Source organism: Leptonotus elevatus, chromosome 17 (assembly GCF_054856555.1).
Source record: "Leptonotus elevatus isolate MCC_2025b chromosome 17, RoL_Lele_1.0, whole genome shotgun sequence".
In the NCBI taxonomy this organism is placed as follows: domain Eukaryota; kingdom Metazoa; phylum Chordata; class Actinopteri; order Syngnathiformes; family Syngnathidae; genus Leptonotus; species Leptonotus elevatus.
Window position 1 is genome coordinate 740,001 of NC_141255.1, and position 24,023 is coordinate 764,023.

General features: G+C 44.1%; 1 protein-coding gene across 4 annotated transcripts in view; it reads right to left on the bottom strand.

Moving 5' to 3' along the window:
• Positions 1–24,023, bottom strand: part of cacna1c (calcium channel, voltage-dependent, L type, alpha 1C subunit) — a 132,379-nt gene that overhangs the window by 10,252 nt on the left and 98,104 nt on the right. The window contains exons 18-44 of one of the 4 annotated variants that reach the window (XM_086058567.1): positions 23,725–23,839; positions 23,522–23,636; positions 22,686–22,755; positions 22,475–22,607; positions 22,259–22,388; positions 21,745–21,804; positions 20,680–20,786; positions 18,052–18,139; positions 17,758–17,865; positions 17,638–17,690; positions 17,409–17,555; positions 17,098–17,299; positions 16,806–16,964; positions 16,593–16,703; positions 14,183–14,266; positions 6,735–6,863; positions 5,970–6,035; positions 5,783–5,874; positions 4,792–4,954; positions 4,579–4,706; positions 4,404–4,500; positions 4,195–4,297; positions 4,010–4,111; positions 3,129–3,256; positions 2,921–3,055; positions 1,138–1,502; positions 992–1,018 (exon numbers count right to left, since the gene is read on the bottom strand). In XM_086058567.1, coding sequence (XP_085914693.1) covers positions 992–1,018; positions 1,138–1,502; positions 2,921–3,055; positions 3,129–3,256; positions 4,010–4,111; positions 4,195–4,297; positions 4,404–4,500; positions 4,579–4,706; positions 4,792–4,954; positions 5,783–5,874; positions 5,970–6,035; positions 6,735–6,863; positions 14,183–14,266; positions 16,593–16,703; positions 16,806–16,964; positions 17,098–17,299; positions 17,409–17,555; positions 17,638–17,690; positions 17,758–17,865; positions 18,052–18,139; positions 20,680–20,786; positions 21,745–21,804; positions 22,259–22,388; positions 22,475–22,607; positions 22,686–22,755; positions 23,522–23,636; positions 23,725–23,839 — 3,217 coding nt within the window. Of the gene's footprint in view, positions 1–991; positions 1,019–1,137; positions 1,503–2,914; positions 3,056–3,128; positions 3,257–4,009; positions 4,112–4,194; positions 4,298–4,403; positions 4,501–4,578; positions 4,707–4,791; positions 4,955–5,782; positions 5,875–5,969; positions 6,036–6,734; positions 6,873–8,691; positions 8,770–14,182; positions 14,267–14,671; positions 14,756–16,592; positions 16,704–16,805; positions 16,965–17,097; positions 17,300–17,408; positions 17,556–17,637; positions 17,691–17,757; positions 17,866–18,051; positions 18,140–20,679; positions 20,787–21,744; positions 21,805–22,258; positions 22,389–22,474; positions 22,627–22,685; positions 22,756–23,521; positions 23,637–23,724; positions 23,840–24,023 lie in introns of those variants that run through there. The other 3 variants (XM_086058566.1, XM_086058565.1, XM_086058564.1) reach the window with 3 other exon arrangements.

The following is a 24,023-nucleotide window of genomic DNA, read 5'->3' on the forward strand; positions in this document are numbered from 1 at the left end:
CAACAATCAGATTTTAAATTCAATGCATTTTTCAGTGGGCTTGTTTGTCACATTGAATTTGCCTCTCTGGTATCATATTATATTTACACTCTGAAAACAGTTGGGTCTAAAGCAACCCAATTATGGATCCAAAAAATAGACCAATCCATTTTATGGTTCCATCCACTTTATACCTAATGACCCCATTTTAGACCCAACGTTGGGTCAAATGAACCCAGGTCGTGTTGTTTTACACGATATGACTCCATTTTTGACCCACAATAGGGTTGCTTTTGACCCAACTGTTTTCATGCTTCTGCCACGTTATGTTTCCACTCTTGATCTGAACCCAGCCAAATATTCGAATGTGCTCTTCGGCTTAAATTTCTTCTGCGGGGGTGCGTACAACCGCAATCGTGTGTGTGATCTTGCGGGAGCTGTGGTGATTTTAATCTGTAAAGCACTTTGTGTTACAACCCTTGCATGATAAATGACATTTTGATCGTTTCATTGATCAGAAAAATGTTGATTGTGAACTTTGTGAACTACTTTTGTGTGTGTTGATGGCTTCTGTGATTGTGGCGCGGTAATGGTGCTAGCAACTGGTTTGCCGACAGCCCAGTTGCAATGGAATTTGACGTCTATAGCCGTCAATGGCACTGAACGGCCCGCCACTGGTTTCAAGCCTGTTTTAAGGGCACCAAAGAAAGCAAACGTTGGGTTAGAAGTGTGCGCCATTCAACCGGTCAAGATGTTTCACCAAATCTAACCCAGAAATCAAAAAAAGAGCAGCGATCAAAGCCTTGGATGGGGAAAGTTTGGCGCGCTGGCACCAAACGCGCTATCCGCGGCTTTGCTCAGCAGCGGCAAGTCCGCTCCGTTGAGCTCCAGCAGCGCAAGCAGCACAAGTGTGCATAGCAACAGGCGTCGCTATGGCACTTTCTCATCCGTGCGTTTTCCACGGCAAACACACACGCAGCACGCATTTCGCATCTGTGCCCTGGCAACGTACCGAATGAGGTTGTCAAAAAAACGCGTCCTGCTCGCCATTGTGCACAAGATAGGAAAAAGAAGAAAGGAGTGAAAAGCTGGGAAGGGGAAGTGAAGAGCAGAGATGATTGTCGTCCTTCGCCGCTCGATGGGCGAGCGCGCGCTCACCTCTTGGGGGGGAAGCACCAGGCCGACCGGGGCAGCAGGATGGGCGTCAGCGGCTGTCCCGTGTGGCCGTCCACCGTGCTGACGGACGCGCCGGGGAAGCGGCCCACGCCCTGCGGGGCCACGCCCGCCATGCCGGTGTTGTTGGCGTTGTTGATGTTGGCGTTGGAGCCCGACGACGAGTACGAGGACGGCGTGAATGTGGTGGAGTCCATGAGCTTGTCGTGGGACGGGCTCTGGCCTTCGCAGGGCGAGCCCTTCTGGCTGATGTGCAAGGGACGCTGGGTGGTGAACGACTGCGGGAAGGAGGCGCGGCCGTCGCTCTGGTTGTAGTAGTTGACGTGGTTGCCGAACAAGCCGCCTGAACGCTGCGCAGTCCAAAACGGGAGAACAGAAAGATGTTAATACAGACGTCGGAAGACAAAGAGAAAGGGTGCACGATAATACAAACAATACTCGGCACATTCATTCCAGCCAGGATGGAAAATGCAAAGAGTGTCCCAACGTACCAGTTGAAAAGTTACTTTGTTCATTTTCAGTAACTAGAATAACCTAACTATACAATTGACAGTCACATCGGTCACATTAGTATACATGTTTTAATCTTACTCGTCCGCACACTCGTGGCCAACAATGAGGCACTCACGCCAGAGGAAATGTATTTGATATGACCTCATTATTTTTCCTCCTGTTCTAAAGGCTTGTAATAGCGTTGCCATTTCTCGAAGAATGAGAACTCATCATCTTAGGTACGGGTAAGCAATTATTTTCCTCAACCCCGTAGAAAAGAGCGGCAAAAGATGGCGGCCAGAAAAGCAATGATGGGGTTTGGCGTCGCCAGGAACTGCTCCAAGCAAATTTTCATGGCAGCTTATGAGGAAATCGCTAGGGCTCAACCGATATGGATTTTTTGAGGCCCATCACAATTCTAATATTTAGCAGAAAAATATTCCGGTAATCGATTAATCAGACAATTTCTTAAAAAACAAACAAAAAAAAACTTATCTTTTGATCCCAATAAATATCTGAATTACAGACAGATCATTTGTTCTGTTTTAAAATATTTTGTTCTATAGCAGGGGTGTCAAACATACGGCCTGTGGGCCAGGACCAGACCGTCAAGGAATCCAATCTGGTCCGTGAAAACACAAACAGCAGATTTCAGCAAAATTATTGTTGTTGCTAACTGTGTCCACTAGAGGGCACACTGACAGCCACTTAAATTACATTCTGAAATTTGCCACTTACTTTTCATGCAAAAGTTTTGCACAATTCTTTGTAAAGAAATTTCAGATTTTTCTGCAATAAGATAATAAATGAGATTTTTTTCAGAATGTACATGTAATTATTTACATCTGTCATTATTCTTAGGTTATTAGGCAACAGACATACTGGTACGGCCCACTTGAGGTACAATTTGGGTGAAGGTGGCCCCTGAATTCAAATGAGTTTGACATTCCTGTATAGTATATTTTTTAAAATAGAAAAAAAAACTGCAACATTTTGAATGTAATCTACGTCTCATGCTGTAATATGTTAAGAAAAAAAGCTACAAATAATCAGCAAAAAAACCCAAACAAATTGTCCGGGCCCTAGAAATGATGACACAATGGGCGCTGGTTAAGTAGAAAGATCCCAAATGCAAATTCATGGACTTGTATGTACTTGAGCACATGCATGAGGATTGTGCCTTTCTATATGGAGAGCTTCAAGCTGGAGGCGGAGCATCGTTCTCACGCTCACCCTGAAAAGCGAGTGAGTGCGTGCGCGTGTATCCGACCTTTACCCTGAAGATATCGTCCTCGGACGCGGCCGACACGGGCTCCTTGGGACCTTTGTCTACCTCCTCCTCCACCGTCAGGTCTCCGGAGATGGCCCTCCTGATCTCCGGTCCGATGTCATGTAACGTCCGCAGGCCCGCCTAAAGACGCGTGACGCAGGAATGCTTAAGATGCAGAAATGCAGTTTGTGCGTGCGTGCGTGCGTGCGCGTACCTGCAGAGAGAGGGCAGTTTTGGGCGGCACTTTGGCCACCAGCCCTTGTTCTTTCCTCTTCTTAAACTTGCGGAAATACTCCTGAATGAGGAAGGTGGCGTAGAACTTTCCGACCGTCACCTCGTCGTCTGAAGGGCGAATAAAGCAAAAATAACAAAGACACATTTTGAATATGACGTTTGTTTCATGACCACCATTGTAACTCATAACATTATTATTGCAACTATTTTTCTCTATTGAAATGGAATTCAACTGTTCCAGCTTCCTCAAAAGACACAAGCAGAACGTTTCTACTGTTTTGAGTGTGCGCCATGATTCCATGCTACAACTGGATTCATTGTGCTGCTCCTTCTGATGCGTTGTCTTTTCCACCAGGGGGGCAGTATATGACGGTAACATAGATAAATAAATAAATGTAAAAATAAAAACGGACATATAAAAATTTAATACCAAAAATAAATATAAATGGAATAAAAACAAAATAAATAAATGTACTTACAGTGACTCAATAAGCAGCAAAAATATTAGCTGTTTTTCACAGAGGGTAAATACTAATGTGTCAAATCTGTTGCTGAAGAGGTCATAATATAAATGCTAAGTGTCAGTCTGTCAATGGCATTTTCCATCATGTGTTAGCATTAGGCTAGCAGCAGCATTACGAAAGGCAAGTTGTTTGATTGTTCGAACTGCACAATGCCTAATTCTCTTTGTTTTATGTTTAGTTTGATAGTAAACGTCAACATTCAGCTTAAAGCCTCCTTTTTTTCTTTTTAAGAATTGCTCACTATCTGCCAAAGTGCTGCTTATTATGAAGCGAATTAAACTTGCTGTTATCCTATGCTAAAAAAAAGGAATCATCTGAATGACAATGTATTACACACCGCCAGCAGGGGGCACTACTTGATCCAGCAGTTTCATGCTGGTTCTCTTCCAGATCTTCTTGACGATGGCCCTCAGCTCCTCGTTGGCCTGCTCCAGATTACCTGAAAAACACACACATCCAACACAACAAACTCACACCCATGAAAAGACAACCAGAGCGCGAGTGTGTGTGCGTGCGCTTTACCTTCCGTCTTGATCCTCAGTGCGGTTCTGACCAACGCAAACAGTGTAGCATTGAACATGACGGTTCCGTCGCTGTTCAGGGGCATGTTCATGGATACCAGACGCTACGCGCGCACACACACACACACACACAGACACACACACACAGACACACAATGCTGAAATGTTCTTGTGGCATCATCCGGTCCAAGTACACACTGGCGTGCTCACCTTGCAGGCGACCCGGTGAGGACAGAGCTTCCCGAAGCCGAGCGGCGGCTGGATTCTTCGGAGCAGGGTCACCACGTCCAGGTGCTTGATCCTCCCCCTTGGAAAACAAAACAATAACACTCGTTAATGACCTTTGCCGACCTCTGACATGTCATCCATATTCGGGTTAACCCACTTGGCCTCCGGGTCGTACTCGGCCCAGATCCTCTTGAACTCGTCCAGATGATGCGGCCCCAGGATGGACCAATCCCGCGTCAGGTAGTCAAAGTTGTCCATGATGACCGCCACGAAGAGATTGATGATCTACGGGTAGATTCGGGCACAAATAGCATCTGAAATTCTTTGGAGCCGCCCAATGCGAGACGGGACGTTTGGAGCGGATGCAGACCAGAAAGGCACAGAGCATGTAGAAGCTGACAAAGTAGATGATGGCGAACTGGCTCCCGCAGTCCTCCGGGATGGTGACGTTCTCGTTGGTGGATCCTTTCTCGCACGGCCGGTACGTCTTGCACGCCAGCATGATCTCCTGCCACGCTTCGCCTGTCGCACATCTGCCGGACAACGGCGGTTGCTTTTTCAACACAATGTTCATGCACAGCTGGAGCTTGAAACGGCTAAACAAACGCCTTTGTGGAGACGCTTTTACAGTCTGCATTTGACATTAACACCCACATTCTATCTTTTAACTCATTCAAACCACGATCACCAACCAAAGCACAATTTTAGCACAAGGTCTTTCTATTGAATGATTTTGTTGAATTGTTACTTAGAAAGCGTCTTGACTGTTTGCTGTCATTTATTTTGTGCTGACCTGATTTTCTTTTATTTTTGTGTGTGTTGATTAGGGGCAGATATCATAAGTTTTTCTTCTATGAAATGAAATACTTTTTTTTTAATTGAATTGAAACCCAAAAACGTATAAATACATTTTGTTTTATGCTAGGGCACACAGAAGGCTTTGATGCAGCTACTGACATGAAGAGGTCACTTAAAGCAATGGTTGTTGTTACAAAAAACGGCCAGCAGGTGGCAGTAGAGTATAAGAGATCAGCCAGGTCCATGTTAAAAAAAAGAAGCTCTTTTTGCCAGTGTTTTCAACAGAAATGTGAATAATGATGAAACTTAGCTATATCCTAATGCTAATTGCTGCAAAACGGAAACTGATACAAATTGCAAAATCTGTCAAAATCCAGCAAAACAGCCAAGAGCGAAGGGGGTTGCTTCAGCGAAAATTGATGGGAGTGAATGAGTTAATTAACCCGCAAAAATGTGGCGAATAAACGAAAACCCACGAGTAAGGCTTATTTTAGAAGTGGGAGCGACGAGAGTGCGCCGAGCGTGACGAAGGGGACGATATGGAGCGTTGAAATCTTCCTCACCTGAAGAGCAGCAGCACTGCCTGAGGGAACGTTTGGAAATTGTTGTTCCTGTTGATCTGCGTGTGGTCCTGCAGCGCTATCTTGCCAAACATCTGCACAGGCAGGGGAGCAAAACAAACCGGTCTCTTTGGTCAATTAGGAAAGGCCAATTAAATCCAACAGGGAGACGAGGCGGGAGGCGGCTTACCTGCATGCCGATGACAGCGTAAATAAAAAACAGCATCACGATCAGCAGGGCGACGTAAGGTAGAGCCTGGAGAGAAGACATGGATCAGTCTGCTGTACATTTTCAATAAGTCAAAAATGTGATCTCCAAAATATAAATTGGAAATAAAAACAACAATATATATATATATATCCCCAAATAAATAAACACATGTAAAAAAACAATATTCAAAAATAAATATATAAATAGAATTAAATATCAGTCAATAAATAAAAATGCTCTGCTCTCACATTTATTTATTTATTTCATGCTGAAGACGATCTGTCAGGTCGAAATGTTATTCAAATGAGGGGGCAGTCCTAAGCGTGTCTTGGGTTGGGCTCCGCCTTTGCAAAGGAAGGAAGTCTTGTTGGCTTGCATGGAAAGCTCCAGCAATGGACGACTATCTTGTCCACTGTCACTACAACTTGCGACTTGCGTTGCTCGACAAGTCGTGGTTATTATTTATTGACTGATATTTAATTATTTTTATACATTTATTTTGTATTCATTTTGGCATTTTTTTGTATTTAGTTTTTTTTTACAATTACTATTTATTTAGGGATATATATTTATTAGTTGTTTTTATTTATATTAATTTTTTTGTGTTCAATGTTATTATATTTATTATATATATTTTTTATATCCCTTTTTATTTATTTATTTAGTCATTTAATTATTTTTAATTTCGCCAGTCGTCCATATCTTGCAGGTTTAATCCTGACAACGTTTTTGGGTTTCGCTTACCTGGAAGGACTTGATGAAGGTCCACAGTAGCGTTCGGATCCCTTCTCCTCGGGAGAGCAGCTTCACCAGACGCATCACCCGGAAGAGCCGGAAGAAGGTGATGGAGATCCGAGCGTTCTCTTCCGAGTTCTGCAGGCCCTTTTTGACGTTATTTACATGATATGCACTCACACACGCGCACGCGCGCAAGTTAGCGTGTCAATTTGCATCCGATGACAAGAGACGTGGCAGAGGGTTTGTCAATTTGAGAGGCATCGCAGAGAATTCCCGCGGCAACAAACAGATCAACAAATCTTAAGGTCTGCTGGATTGTGCTTGTCATCAATCTGCCAAAACAACATCACGGCTGTGCTATTGTGCACGTTTTAATAGCCGAGGGTGTCCACAGAGATGATCATCGACGGGAAGACCGTCCATAAATGGAGGGAAACAATTTAGAAGCGTCAGAAATCTCAGCCTGCAGGGAGCTTTCATGTTCCAATAAATCACTCCTGGTGTGAGGAAACAACTGGGGAGCTTCACATGGATTTAAGATATTATATCTCCTGGTATAAATTCCTATCATCGCGCTAGGCAAATCTCATTCTCACCCTTTCTATTGGTTTGCTTTTACTGTCAAACCCTCTTGTGACTGACGTACTGCCCTCGCATGCTATTTTTAGAGGGGGGGCGGGGGGGGGCAGTTGATGAGGTCTTAGCGGCGGCAACAGCGGCTTTCTTTTGTGTCCCAGCAGTCAATGATAAAATATTCAGCCATTTTGCTGAGTGCTATTCTAATACACATTCATGCATTGATGCGACTGCTCCTTCTTAGGACAAGCACAAGCAACACAAGATTTGGACATGCGATGTCCGGTCCTTGGAACACTTTTGCAGTGTTGTAAGTACGAAATAAGAAGAAATGTTTTCTGTTTGTTGCCACGTGATTCACGGAGACGCCATCATCCATACTGTGGTGTGCTCCAGAAAAGTTTTTGAACAGTCTCGATTTACAATTATGAGCTAATGTGTGACAAATGCTGTTCCCAAAAGTTCTCTGCCGCACACTGTAGATACACAAGTACCAAAACACAGCCCACGGAAGACGCCATTGCATCAGAGACTTTGTTTACATGCAGTCAATAACCCTTTTCAAAACACAAATATTGGCAATATTCGGTTTGACCCCTATTCTAACCCGAATATTTGTTAATATGAAGGCGATCGGAATATTGGTTATCGTTCTGCGCATACTTTATTCACGAGGAATCTTTCGAGTACATTGGTTCGACACGTCTCTTTTTAGAGTGTACTGGTAGGTTCATTGACCACTTGAAATTGTCCCTATGCGTGGTTGTGATGTGAACGATTGTTCGTCTACGTGCGCCCTGCGATTGGCTGGCCACCGGTTCAGGGTGTACCCCGCCGACTGCCCCGAAGCCGGCTGTGACCGGCGCCAGCATGCCCAGCATACAGACAATGGACCGACGGACGGAAATGACATTGTCCACGATCCGGATCTTTCAATTGATCCCAATGTAAACGGGAGAATTCTGTCCGCCATGCATTTGAATGGTTGATCCCAGAATCACTGAAATTTTGACCTTAACCCCAAATAAAAATACGGACTGCATGTAAACGTAGTCAAAGAGAGCGCGGGTGGGGCGGGAAGCTGAGGCCGCCTCAAGTATAGAAATAAGAAGAGTAGAGTTTGACGCTTCATCGAGCGATGGAAGGACAAGCGTGACAGCGTGATGATGACGAAGCACTGGACGTCACACCCGAAAAAAGGGGAAGCTGGAGGGGAAAGCAGCAGATGCCGAGACAACAACAAGCAAGTCCAGCTGTAGACCTGCCCCGCATTGGACCCACACACAAGTATGGAATACCAGCAGAGTGGCGGTGGTGGGGGTCATGCGGAGGGCGGCGGGACGGATGGACGCAGGAGGGGGACGACGAGGTAAACGTCGGAGCGTACCATTGGTCTTACCACAGGGGGGTGAGAGGAGGAAGAGGAGGAGGACGAAGAGGAGGAGGACGAGGAGGAGTCAGCTGGCTTTAAGGAAAGGCAACAAAGATCAGCAACAGCCTTGCGAGTGTGTCAGTAGCGCTCGTCTGATTGGGAACAATCGCAACCGTCTGTCTTCTTGCATTATGTGTATTGACGTGCAGAAATCCGTGTTTTGAAAAGTGCCAGGACGTTCAGTTGTCTCCATATCCAATTATCTGACCAATTGGCAAAAATCATTTCCTGCGCAAGCTACTTTATTAATTTCAGGTAATATGGATCGGAATGAGCAATTTGTTTCTTCCGGCAAAGTCTCGGCTGTTGTCGTGCCTATTGTTTTCTCGTCCTTCCTATCTTGTCTCAGTTTTAAACAAAGCTGCCGAGGCAGACGGTTTTCCTGCAGAGTTTTATTTTTGCCTCCGTGCTTGCTCATGTTGGACTTTTGTCACGAATTGGCACCGTAGAAATAAAACGGACTTGACTATACGCGTTTATTTCAGGTGTCAAGTTCTGCCAGAATCCAGACTTAACCGTAGAAGAGAATCCGCTTTTCACAAACCACAAATACATACGTTTGACTTGCAATCCCAACCAATTTGACGATTCCAACGCCTGGGATGAGGACGGATAAAGAAGAAGCATAATTTCATCTGGGCCAGAAGGGACAATTCCGAAGATATTACAGCGTATAGACGGGCGGCACGAGGCGGGATTGAACCGCGTTGCGACTGTAGGATATTGGAAAGTCTGTTTAAGGCCGCGGGGCTGAAATAATGAATAATGGCCCGGGCCAGCGTGGAGAAGGGGAAGGAGCTGATGATGTGTCTGCAACATTTATGCGCAGGTGCCCGTGGCTTTACGCGTACGCTGATAGATGGAGGCCCGCCTCTGGAGCGATCTGTTTATCTTGCCGGCAGCTGGAGCCGCAACGCAAAAAAGCAGGAGATGATGCCACGCAACGTTCAAGCTGCGTTTACAGCACGAGCAGACGATTGGGGAAACACCGGATGTGCTGTTCAAGGCCTCATTTGAGCTCGAAACACTCACGAGTCCTTTCAAGTCAAAGAGGCGCCAGAATCTCACATTCACATTTAGTCACTCGACGGACTGAGATGATGACACAAAAACGGAAGCGCCGCGCTCTTGTAGCGACATTTTAAACCAGCTTGGAGCGATGGATTTAGCGACGAGGCGCAGTTTCCTGTGCCTGGTGGTGGGTGGGCCAACCTCCACGCAGCATTTAACGCATCATTACCCCCCCCCCCCCCCCAAAAGCTTCTCCTGGAAGAAAAATGACGCAGCGGCGCTGGCACACGGGAGAATTTGAACAAAAAGGCAGAGGCAAGGAGAAGATGAGAGAGCGAGAGAAGACATTCAAGGACTGAAGGAAGGATTCTTTGTTGTGCGATTGTTACTCTTTTCACGTCGCGCAGTAGTCGGGAATCATTTCACATTTGAGACCTGCCAGAAAGAGTGGCTGTAATGTGTATTACATGCAGTGTGCAGAGTTGAATGACAGTTGGACAAAAGAAGACACAAAGGACATTGATAGAAAAAGGAAGGAAGGAAGGAAGGAAGGAAGGAAGGAAGGAAGGAAGGAAGGAAGGAAGGAAGGAAGGAAGGAAGGAAGGGAGGGAGGAAGGAAGGGAGGAAGGAAGGAAGGAAGGGAGGAAGGAAGGGAGGGAGGGAGGAAGGAAGGGAGGAAGGGAGGAATTTCGGTCGCTAAGTCACATTTGTAAACTACTCAATCAGCTCACACTAACTTGCGCTTCAAGCCAAAAAAGAAAAATCAAATACAGCAATGAGAGCCAATCAGAGGCCATTTTAAATTTACAAAAAAAACAAGTGGAACGATCTCTCACGTCAACAGGTTGCAATTACTTCCTTATTGTATTGTATCGCTATTTTAAACAGCATTCACAGCAGGCTTAAACACAGAATTATTGTTATTATTATTTTTAAGCCACAGTGTTGAAAAATGGCTCCCAGAAGGAGGAGCAAAAGCAATATTCATACTAATTGAGCTAATTATTTACTCCAAATAACAATTTGACTCTTGACAATATATAGTACAACGACCGTCCTATGTTACCACCTTGATTCATTCGATTTCGCTTCACTATGTGGTACTCCCCTACTCTCGAGTAACTGCACTGGATTACTCTACTCATATGAAGTGCTACTATATTAACTGCAACCATTACTTTTCTATATTTGTACGAACACTAATCACTTTGTTGCTGTGTTGGTTTATATGATTTGGTGTCACCATAAAGCACTGCTACATGACATTTATGCTAAAAGTAGTAGTTGATGTTACAACGAGTATTACAGAACGACAAGAGTGACTTTGTGTTACAAAATGTTACTATTCATGTTACAGCTGTCCGTTTGTGTTACGTTACCAAGTAGAGAGTTAATGATGTTATCATATTAGAGTCAAGGTTATAATATATAATAGCTTTGGATTTTTCATTATAGTTTTTCTTTAAAAAAAATTCTGTTTGTTTTGATTAGTCTTTGGAGCAAGTTTGTTTGTTTTTAGGAGTTTTTATTATTGTTATTATTATTGGTCACACCCACCTAAGGAAGAGTTGTAGTTTTTTAATAGATGGGGAATTTGTTGAGTGCAAGATAAAAACAACAAAAAGGCCACTAAGTTCAATTCTCAAACAATTGACCTCCCTTTTTGTATATTGCCAAATAAATATTTAAAATCAAGTTAATGTCCATTATTTTTATTAAAAAATAAAAAAACTTTTCATAATACGTTAGCGAGAATGTGTTTTAGTTGAAGTGATTTTGTTAATTTTCATTAATTACAATAACATTGATTATAATTTGTTACATTTAAAGAAAAAAAAGATCTTAGTAGTATTAAAAAAGCAAAATCATCCCGAAGAACGAGCAAAACGGTGGCTTTTACAGACGGCAAAGACGCAAATCCGGGTCTGTATGTCCTTTGAAAACTGTCCAACGGGAGCGTATCAAACAATTGGCAGTCTTGCTCACGGAAAGCCCGCTCCGACTATTGACAGGCGGGGGCCGCACGGATTCCCTTTTCTGGAGGCGCAAAAGCCAGAAGGCGAGCGAGCGCCCGCTCGGGAAGCGGCGAGCTTATTGAAATGCCGGCCAGCGTGGTCTGAAGTGGAACGCACTTCATTCCAGCTTAAGCCAACAACAACACGCCGCGCTGGCCTTGTTTGTGACACGCCTTGTTTGGTGATGCATTCAGGTACACGCCCCTCGGGGACGCGAGGCTGACAGAACATCCGACACTCACATGCGGATTACAATTTATTACGATGTCACGATTGAGATTTTTTTTTTTGGGGGGGGGGGTTTAATCCGACCGTATTAGAATGTGCAGGTGTGCCTTATGAAGTGAGTCATATGCTGGCACCAAGGCAGGATTGTCCAGCTCCGAAATACGGCACTTTTGCAGATGAATTTTTCCCGTGACGTTCATCTGCAAGCGACATCTTCGTACAACATGATTTGCTTCCCTGCCAGCACGACTTCTTCTCCTTTTATGACTAAATGATGCGGAGTTGTGTCCGGGCCGCTTTTGCATGTCGCGTGCTAAAGAGCTTTTCTTCTTTGGTCTTCTTCCCCCCCCCCCCCCCCCCCCCTTCCAATATCACATTATGACGGCAAACGTCCCTGCAGTAAGCACAACGGACACTCAACATTTGACTTGGCGTGTACATTGTTAGGCCGCTCCATTATTGAGCGCTGGAACCTCCACGTGGAGAATAAATGAATCCGTAAATACATTTACATACATCTCGCAGGCCTCGAGTGAAACCATTTGCAGATTAAATTGTTCCCTGTGCCTGATACTTCTGCTGTGCCAACAAAAAAAAACACAAACAAAAAAACTCACGTTTACTTACAGTATTCTTCTTCTCCATGTGTATCATTTCTAGGTGTGTCAGGTGATTTTTAATTTTTTTTTTTTTTAGATCTGTGTGTATACATACTTTTATATCTGTTCTAAATGTACAATACATTTTTTTTCATGCTGTATTGTTAACATAAAAGTGCAAAAAATTGTTAAACTAATAGAAATATGACTGCATTTTTTAGTCATTGATACAGTAATTTCATAATTCATAACATTGAGTTAAAAATATGTCCTGTACTGTAAAAGAAAAAGAAAAAAGAGTGTGATATTGATTTGTGTTGAGGTCATTTTTCTGCCACTAGATGGCATCATTGCATTTGTAAGACGTTGGTGACAGCTCAGTGCATTTTTCCTTTTATATTAAGAGCTGTCTAATCTTTAACATGAAGTAACTTGTGAAATTCTGCACATTTTTCTAATTGTCAAATACAACTTGACCCCAGTCTCAAAAAATATTTTCATTATTTTCATTACTGCAAAATTTTGACGTGGACATGTTTGCTGCTAGAATTCCCCCAGACAGGCTTTCCAAGTAAGGGGTGGTCATTAACTCGCTGCCATTTTGACTGAAGCAACCCCCTTTGCTCACGTCTATTTTACTGGACTTGGACTGATTTTGCATGGCCCACAGAATATTCTGTTCTATTGCTATAAAAACATGGAAGCTAGCAAAAGAGAGTCTCTTCTTTCATCAGGAAAAAGCATATTTCTATTTGTTTCTGTTTTGCAGCAATTAGCATTAGAATATAGCTAAGTTTCATCATTGTTCACATTCCTGTTGAAAAAACACTGGGGAAAAAGAGCTTTTTTGCAACATGGCCCTGGTTGATCTCTTATACTCTGCTGCCACCTGCTGGCTGCTTTTTGCAATAACTACCATTGCCTCAAGCCACCTCTTCAGGTCAGAGGCAGCATCAACATGAAAAACGTATAAATACGTTTTTGGGACCATGGCCATATTTAAAATAGACCGCATTTATACATTTTTGGGAGCAAAGGAGTTAATTGCGCGTTAAAAAACCCGAGTGACGTTAAATGAACTTTAAACGAACTACCGCACTATTTATTTCATTTTAGAACTTGCTGTCACAAAATGTGCATCTGTATTAAGAGATTGAATGACACCAGACCCGGACTTTGCATTTGTCACCTGCCATGCAAAGGGAATGTGGAAAAGAAACAAACAACAACAAATGATGAAAAGGCAATTGACACCAATCTGTCACAAGTTCAAATGATAGAACGAGTGCACCCAAAGAAGCATCGCAGCACAATCAAGACTGTTTGGAAAAATCCACTTGTTGGATTGTGCGTCATTCCTAAAGTTGCGGCCAACAAAGCGCATTTCATGTGTCAAATTAGCAAAGAAATGCATCACAGCACTGCAACATCTGGCTCTTTTCACTCACTTGACCCAACGCGGGATCAAATGCGGTGCAGCTGAGGTTTCCGAATCATTTGAAGACATGCAAGATGGGTATCGTGTGGCCTGGGGGGGGGGGGGGGGGGGGGGGCAGGCAGGCATGGACGAATGGCGGTTGCTGGGCTACTTACGTTAACCTCAGTGATCGCTATGTCAACAATGCTGCCCACAACTATCAAGCTATCAAATGTGTTCCATGCATCGACAAAATAATGCTGCGTGACAATGGAAAGAAGAGAAAGATGACAAGAAGGAGAAAAAAAAGCAGAAAAGAAGCCATTTAAACATAAAAAGGGAAAACACAACATAGGCTTGAACATTTGATTGGATGATGAAGAGACAACAACAAAACAAGTCAAGGAGGGAATCAGCATGCTTGACATTTACGAGTTGACCGGCGAGGTCGTCGTTCAATCCGATTAATCGGCATTTAAGAGCCTGACTAAGTTAGTGCCTGCCTTACTTGTGTTTCTGGAAGCTGATATCCAACGAGTGGCCTTTTCGAACTCAAGGAAGGAGGGAGAGGAAAAGAGGAGGAGGAGGAGGAAAGGACGAGAAGGAGAGAACACGAGAATCGGGAGCGAGAGAGAGAGAGAGAGAGAGGGAGAGGCAATACTTACGTTGATTTCACTGAGAATGACGTCTATTATGCTGCCAATTACGATCAGGAAATCAAACACATTCCAGGGATCACTAAAGTAGCCCTACACAGGAGGAGGGTGAGGATGAGGAGGAGGAAGGGAGGAAGGTTAGAAGGGAAACAACATCTGCCGCCTCCTTGCAGCGCGGTGAAGGCGGGATCAGATATGTTACACTTGCAAATATGAACGTTTGATGCTACACGCCATAAAGTCAGCCATACCGGTGCGTGTGTGCGATCATGAATATGCAATTAGGCTAAACAGGAACAAGTGTCTGGACAAAATGACTTATTTAACATATTGCACAGGCACACAATTTCAATATGGCTGTCCAAACACATGCGGTGTGTGGTGAGGCCCGACCGATGAATCGACATCGCCTGATATTTAGCTCTGCTCTTTTAAATTGTTGTTATGATTTTTGGGGATTTTTTTTTACACATGACACATGACAACCAAAGCAAAACATAATGACATTTAAAAATTCTGCCACCTTCAGAAAAAAAATACGTAAGGGAAATTTTTTGCATAAGAGTCAAATGTTCTGCCGAAATGTATTTATTGCTTTAAGAGTTAAGGAAGTTTTTTTCACAATATATATTTTCAATTAATCGTTCAATTAATCAGGCATAGGATTTTTATTTTGCCAAATCGACTCAGCATTGGCTTTAAAAAAAAAAATCCATATCGGTCGGGCCCTAGCGTATAGCACTCATGCATTCATATGCCATATTCTACAACTTTACAAATACTTACAGTGGTGCCTTGAGATACGAGCAACTCAACTCGCAACTTTTTCGAAGATATGAGCCATCAAAGAGGCTTCAAGAACACCGTCACCACTCGCAGCTGAAGTATATTGTCAAACTAAACCCGAGAGAATTACACGTGTGTTTAGAACAACCGCATGGCTTAGCCTTGAATTCAACTAGCTTTATGCTAATGCTAACACATAATGGAGAACACCATTAAAACAACCGCATAGCTTAGCCTTGAATTCAACTCGCTTCATGCTAATGCTAACACATAATGGAGAACACCATTAAAACAACCGCATAGCTTAGCCTTGAATTCAACTAGCTTCATGCTAATGCTAACACATGATGGAGAACACCATTAAAACAACCGCATAGCTTAGCCTTGAATTCAACTAGCTTCATGCTAATGCTAACACATAATGGAGAACACCATTAAAACAACCGCATAGCTTAGCCTTGAATTCAACTAGCTTCATGCTAATGCTAACACATAATGGAGAACACCATTAAAACAACCGCATATCTTGGCCTTGCATCAACTAGCTTCATGCTAATGCTAACACATGATGGAGAACACGATAGACTTTAAGTAATGGATCTGAAGGTAAATGCTTAAAGCAGGTAATACAACGGAACTCACGGGCATATTTTCTTAATCTTCTGCCAAGAACAACAAATATGGCTGCTGTGGAGTCTCCTCTGTCTGCATGTATATCGGTATGTGCGCCCTCAGGTGGCCAAGGCGTGCACGCCAGAAGTGTCCATTCATATCGAATTGTGTCGTTATTCTGTGTTTTTATAAAGTACAATATTATAGTTTTTTTTTCCCGGCTGGAATTTCGTGTTTTTACTTACAAGCACGGTCACGGAACAAAAATCAACTCAAGGCGCCACTGCAATAAATATCCAAAGACACGGAGGTTTCGGTTTGTCAGGCCAAGATGAAGGGGAAAATGGGGAGAAAGACTGGACGGGTTCACTCATTAGGGTCAACAGGCTGCAATTCGTTTAGGATTTATTGACTTAAAAAAGAAAATCAAGAAATTGCGGCAACACATTAGCGTGACTCGATATGTGACCGGGTCCAAGTTTGCTCCAACGTACATAACAACAAAAGCACGTCCAACGGAGGCGGGCCTCACCCTGGGTTTGAAAGCTATCAACTTGAGGATCATCTCCACAGTGAAGAGCCCGGTGAAGAGCATGTTGAGGATGTTCATGGCGTCGTTGAAGTTCTTGGTTTGGCCGTGATGCTGCCAAGCGCACGCACACGCGCACGCGCGCGCACATGACACGAATTAGTGCACAAAAGACCCGACAAGAGGATCCTGTGCGTGTGCGTTTGTGTGGCTCACCTGCATGGCCAGACAGATGGTGTTGAGAAGGATCAGCGTGAACATCAGGTACTCAAAGTAGGTGGAGTTGACCACATACCACACCTTGTACTGGTACGGGTTCTTGGGGATGTAGCGGCGCAGTGGGCGGGCCTTCAGGGCATACTCAACACACTGACGCTGTGATAAATACACCCACAATAGGAAAGTAGTAGACCAGGGCTCAGCGGCCCGTAGCATCATGAATCATTTGAGTCAAGGTGCGTGTGCGCGCGCGTGTGTGCAAAACAGGAAACAGGAAATGCCACATTACCTGGTTCTTGTCCAGCTCGCAGTTCTTATACTCCTGCTCGCCTTGCTCCTGGAAGGTGACGATGACGAAACCCACAAAGATGTTCATCATGAAGAAGGCGATGATGATGATGTAGATGATGAAGAAGATGGAGATGACCACGCGGTAGTTGTAGATGGGACCCACGTCCTCGGTGTGAGAGTCGATGGCGCGGTACAGGAGCCTGCGGGGAGCGCCGTTGATGAGGCCAAACGGACAACAAAGCGGCGCGCCGTGTACTGTGGGCGCGCGTGCGTGTGCGTGCGTGAGTGTTTCGGCATTCAGACACACACCCCGGCCAGCCCTCGAAGGTGGACACCGCAAACAGGGCCATCATGCCTTGCAGCACGTCGTCAAAGTTAAATTCGCTGTTCTCCCACAGTCTGAGGGCTCTTTCGGGCTTGGACACGTCGCCGTCCTTGTACTTGATGTAGGAGCCTCTGACAAGGAAACACACGCACACGCATTTTACGCAACATTCTGCCGCCATGGATGCAATTGGCCAACATGGCCGCGGCTGACCTGCAGTCTGCCTTAGTCTGCTTCGAGTTGTCTGTGCAGAAGAAGAACTTGCCCTGGAGACCAACAACACGTTTTTGCGTTAATGACTCCAAAATGGCGCCACCTTCGCCGGCGCTCTACCTTGAAGAGCTGCACGCCGATGCAGGCGAACATGAACTGCAGCAAGGTGGTGACGATGACGATGTTGCCGATGGTCCTGATGGCCACGAACACGCACTGCACCACGTGCTGCGGAAAGGCGGCAAACACTCGCCGTCAGCGCGCTTCTCGGGAAGTCGCGCGTTCGTGTGCGGCGGACCGAAACGCACGCAATTCAATAAATGCAGCGGAGATCAAAAATAGCGTTCCGCGATCCACGCAGCGGTTTATTGATTGATTTGTAATTTCTTGCGGGGATTGGGATGACGTGCTGACCTTGAGGCCTTTGGCTCTGTTGATGGCCCGCAGAGGTCGCAGCACTCGCAGAACTCGCAGGATCTTCACCACGTTGATTGCGCTGGACCTGCAATGAGAACGCGGTTTAGCCCAAAAACCGCCATTTGAGTTTCCAACACAAATTGTGACATGAATCTTCTCCGTTTACTTTGGGGAAGGTGAAAAACTCACAAATCCTGACAGAGGGTTCAACGTACCGTAACATTGCAGTCGATTATTCGACCGCGACTGACTTGAGATTACCAGTTGTTCAAGATCCGAGCTGAATTTTTTATTTTTTTTTACTTTTTACGTGTTCACTACGACAGCTTCGCTAAATTCGACCAAACATGTTCTCTAAAATATATCATTGTTTCAGAGAGGTCCATATTTTTGTTTGGCGGCAATAAGCAGTCCAAGCATCCATAGCCTCGAACTTTCAATTCATATTCGATGAATATCTCATTTGTCCTTTTCAAGGTCGAATTAAATAGATCTGAAGGTGACGTTACCAAAATATGCGCCAATCTTCTAAACGATTGCAGATTTGCAATCCTTGATGAATTCCCTTTCCAAAAAACACTGTGAAGATGTTCACCCAGTAGTTCCTGAAATAGAAGGAAAGGCGGGCACGCCCCTTTTTGCAGAAAAAGGCAAATTTGGGCGGGCCGCAGGGCCCAAAAACTTGCTCCAATTGACCTCCAATTTCACATTTAGTGTTACGCCATCACCATCAACGGGTACACCGAGTTTCATTCAAATCAAAATCTGCTCGGTTAAAATGGGTGATTTAGAATGGAATGACCCTAAATCAAATGTAAATAAATACATATATTTAACAATAAAGTTCGTTAAACGACTGAAATGAAGCAGACGTTTTTAGTTTGCATTTTTTTCCTAATTGTAGACTTTTGCTATTTGAAAATGACATTCTACTACAGCGTCGACTTGAATTTGATTAATTGTCAGCCCTACTATTATAAAATAATAACATCACAAAAGAAGACACCAAAAAAAACCACACTTCTAGTAATCCTACTGGGGCAATTTATGAGACTAATTAATTAATTAATTGTGTTTTCGGACTCTTTGAGCACCACAGCAGCAAGTCCATGTGTCTCACAATTCATCAATGACGCACACACATATATTGAATAATACAACTATAAACAACAGATCAGGACAAACAAGGGCAAGCAAAAGTGTGATGTGCGCAAAGTGTCAGTTCAAAGGTTGTGCCCAAAACAAAAGCTCAGAAAGTCAAAACAAAATGAATACGTTGACATTTTGATGTTTTTTTTTTTTTTTTTTACATAAATGTGTGAGAAAAAAAATGTTTGACCTTTCACTATTAAAAGTGCTAAAAAACGGGAAGACATTTTTTCTTCACACATGCATAAGCAAAATGCCAGCGCATCATTCCAAGGGAGTCGTCCAGAAAGGAGTGCGTGACGCGTTCTGACAGGAAGTCGGAAGGTGATTAAAGGTAAGCCAATGCGGCGTGGGACGATGCCGCCCACGTGTCACAGTCAAAGTAGCCGTCAGGACCTGGCGTACTGCCACCATTACACAAATAAAGATGCTATAAAAGGTAAAAGCCGCGCTCGCTGCAACGGGTGGGAGGGGGGGGGGGGGGGGGTTCGGGAAGTGCGCGGCGCCATTAAGCGGCTGGCCGATGTCAGGAAGTGCTCCCAAAAGGCCCGCTTTGCGCCATCACGTGTAATCCCAGCAAGATCTCCTTGACTTAATGAAAGATCTTCATCTATTTGATGAAATGTTCTTCACGCATGCGCCAAGAAATTCTTGCAATTTGGCGTTCCGACGGGCCTGAAGTTGACTGTGACCGGCCACCAACATCCCACACGCTTATTACCTTTAACAAGGGCCAAAACAACAAAAAAACACTCCAGTGTTAACATTCTGCTGCCATTTCTATTGCCCAGGAGAGGTTTTTTTTTCTCTTCCAATTTTGAGCGTTAACTGAATTTAATAATGATAATTAACTTGGGATCAAAACAATTGCCACTTTAAAAGGACTTTTAATGGTAAGAGTTTTGCAAGAATCATAACAAATACATGGAAACGTTTTTTTGTGGCTAATTTTCTGCTCCAGCTAATCTCTCCCAAACGATAGAAATACCAAATCAAGGGAGTTACAGTTTGACACAGTTAAGGTGTTCGGGGGTCAGCATATTAACAAACACTTACGTCGAGAAGTCTAGGCTATTAAAGAGTTTGAAAGAGAGAGTGCAGCATATTATATTAAACATGAGACATCGCACAGCATTCCAATGAGTTATTAGCTGTAAGAAGCAAAGGACATCTTTATTAATAACAAACAGCATGGGGTGAGGGGGGGGGGGGGGTGGTGTAGTGTAAAGTTGTTGGAGGGAAGAGAGTGAGGCCGTGTGAAGGAAGGGCCAATTTAGCGAGCAAAACATTTGCCTGCTTTAGCTATTTGACAAGTCGATTTGTTTGTAAACGGCCCGCGAAGGCAAAGAGGCGTCGACCAACGCGGTGACGTCGATCCAGTGCGGGACGATGATTGGCAAAAGGTGTCAGGCCATCCATTTTACAGCACAAAAAAAACAGGATTTGCAGCGTAAGACAATGGAATACGGCACTCACTGTATCCCAGACGAGATGAGGGAAACGCTGACCACCACCAGGTCCAGAATGTTGAAATAGTTCCTGCAGAAAGAGCCTTTATGGAGGAAGGCTCCGTACGCGGTCATCTGTAGTGGAGAGGACGACAGACTGAAAGACAAGCTAGCAAGTGGGAATGCAGGCAATTAGATTTGGCCTCTTTACCACCTTTAAAATAAATAAAATAATAGTAATTAGCTTTTTAAAGTGGTGCAACGGATCATCATTGCTCTGCGGTCGGTTTCGGATCAGGCCCCTCGGTTCGGACCGTGCGCGATCCCGCAGATTGGATGGTGAAAAAAAAACGAAAGCAACATGATCAGTCCGTTCACTAAAATTGTTGAAACCCTTGCGGATCCCGCAAGTCGCACGTTTGGGAGCAACTTGGGTGAAATGAGTCCTCAAATGAATGATACTGCCACGGTTCGAATGGGATAAGATTCCAACCGTGGCGTTTGTGATCCATTGCACCACGCCCTTTTCGATGAATGTCCAACATACATGTTTGTATTAAAAGAAAAAAAATGTGACTATTAAAACACGTATTCACTGCCAGTCCAGTTCAAATGGATCTTTGACGTCGTTAATGGCGGTGAATGAGTTTAAGATGAGGTTACAGATGTTTTGAGTCGAGACAGAACATCAGTAAAATCAAATGCCTCAAACAATTCTGACAATTTGTCACATTAAGGAAGTCACTCCAGACGGGACTTTTTTGTTGTAATTCGAGACAATATTGGCCAAATGGGATCAATATTATGACACAATTAGAAATCAGCATGACCAATCAGATTAAAGGGGAAGTCTTGCGACAAGAACCTGTTGAAGTCTGTTTTTGCACGTCATGCTTTTTTTTCCTCTCCGGGGAGATGCTCATGAAAAAAAGCAACAACACGTTTGTACTTTATCTCAAATATTTTTAGTTGTGCTACAGACTTTGTAAGTGTAGAAAAAGAAGAAACGCTGCTCCAATGAATCTTTGTGTCACGCCCACCCATTAAACACACATTTAAAATGTCAAACAGAGCAAACATGGAGTCTATATACCTTGAGAATAATCTCAATGGTGAAAAGCCCCGTGAAGACGTGGTCTGCATAACCCAGGATCTGCGAGAGAAGCCACAAGGGTCATTGTTTTGATGGGAAACGAATGGCAACAACATTAGCACGCATTAGACATCAAAGCGCGGTGAAACGCAATTAAATACAGTGGGGGGGGGGGGGGGGTCAAACAAACGCAGTCTGGAAATAACAACAGAAGGATCGTAGATTCAAAATGGATTTGACGCGGAGCCAAAAATGAAAAACAGCTGTTGCGAGGAGGCATAGGGATAAAGCGACTGCTGATTTTTTCACAGCTAACCATGAGTATATTGTATTTACTATTTGAGTTCATTTAGCAGCACGGCGTTAAAAAAAAAGAAATAGAAGCAATAAAGCTTAACAGGCCTTTTACAAGTTTGCTGTTGTACAGTAAGTAGTCGGGGAGGGCAAACAGTCGTCACAATTTATGCTTTTTTTAGCACCGACTGCGAAAAACACTTCGGTTTTGGCGGCCAACCTCATTTCTGAAGGAGTCGTTCTTGACCGGGTCCTCCGCTGCCAGACTGATGCTGCTGAGCAGGATGAAGAAGAGGATCAGGTTGGTGAAGATGTTGTGGTTGACGATTTTATGGCACAGAACCCTGAATCTGAAATGAGGGCAAAGCAACAGCAAGCGTTTGAACACACGTTCCGTTCAAGGATGAGGAAGAGCCACGTAAGGACGACGCGTTACTTGTTGGTGTGGCTGAAGACGAAGAAGGCTCGGGCCTTGGGCATGGGGACGGCCTTCTCCTTCAGCTGGACGTCGGAGAGCGGCCGCGGCCTCGGGCCCACTGGCACATCTGGTTCCTCGTCGTCTTCGTTGCCTGGCAAAAACATAGACAAGAGTCAAGAGGAGAACTGTTTTGCTAAAATTGCCTTTCACGTGCACGACGGCGCGTTACCAATGTAATCGTTTGCAGGGTACGGATTCTTCTCTTCGCTTTCATCGCCACAGTAATCGTCCATGTTGATCTGCACAAGAGAACGTACTTCACTGTAAAAAAACGTTTCAGCCATGAACTCGTTTGCTCCCAAAAACGTATAAATACGTTCTGTTTGAAATATATGACCATGCTCCCAAAGACGCATTTTTTTATGCTTGAGCATACAGAACGCAGCCCCTGAAATGAAGAGAATGCTTGAAGAAAATGGTAGTTATTACAAAAACGGCCAGCAGGTGGCAGCAGAGTATAAGAGATCAACCAGGGCCATGTTGCAAAAAGCTCTTTCTCCACTGTTTTCAACAGATTTGTGGATAATGATGAAACTTAGCTATATTCTAATGTTAATTGCTGCAAAACGGAAAGCAATAGAAATATAGTGAATGAGATAAAGATGCATTGTGCACTTTAACATTTTTCTACATCATGGACGCTCCGCCAATGAAGAGCCCCGACTTTCCAACTGCAACTGCACTTCAAAAATGCCCTCCACTTTCGTCTTTGTCAGAATTACTGTACGGCCATATTGAAGAACGAAGGTCAAACAGTTGGAATGGTGGTTTAATTTACTTGATGACTTTATTGTGGTCTTTGTTTTAATCCTGCACTCAACAAACACTCCATATATACAGTTCAAAAATATGACTGCTACTACAAGAAACTAAAGTCATATGAATAATTTTCGATGAAATAAAAACCAACAAACATGCGCTGAAAACGAATTAAAATGCAACCTGAAAAACTCCAAATGATTCTAACCCACAATGTAAAACTGTGTGCGTTTTGTGTGTGTGTACCTTTGTGGCAGTGTTGCTCTCGCCATCCGAAGTGATGGACTTCAGCTCAATCTTCTCCCTCTTCACAACCAGTGGCGGCTTCTCGCTGTTGTGCCTCTTGTCAGGAGTGCCCAACCTGGAGGGAAAAGGACCCCAACATTTAAGCACTTCTTCTTCTCTGCTCTCTCCAAACCCTTGGCGAGAACACCTGATGCCAATTCTACCTGGCCAGTTTCTTCCTCTCTTTCTCCTCCTCTTCCTCTTTCTGGGCAGACGTCAGGCTCTCCGCGTCGGCAAGATTGTCCACAGCGATGGCCAAGAAGACGTTCAGTAGGATATCTGGTCAGGAGGCGATGTTAAGGATGTTGCTGATCCGTCACATCATCAATCCTCGAGGACGTGACCTTTAAAGTCACTTGCCCTTTGGCTGAAGGACGACCGCGCTGAATTTGGATGAGCTGTGAGCATTCCTATGTAAAAAGTGCCGACTTGCTTCCAAATCAATGTGGATATTGAGTTGATG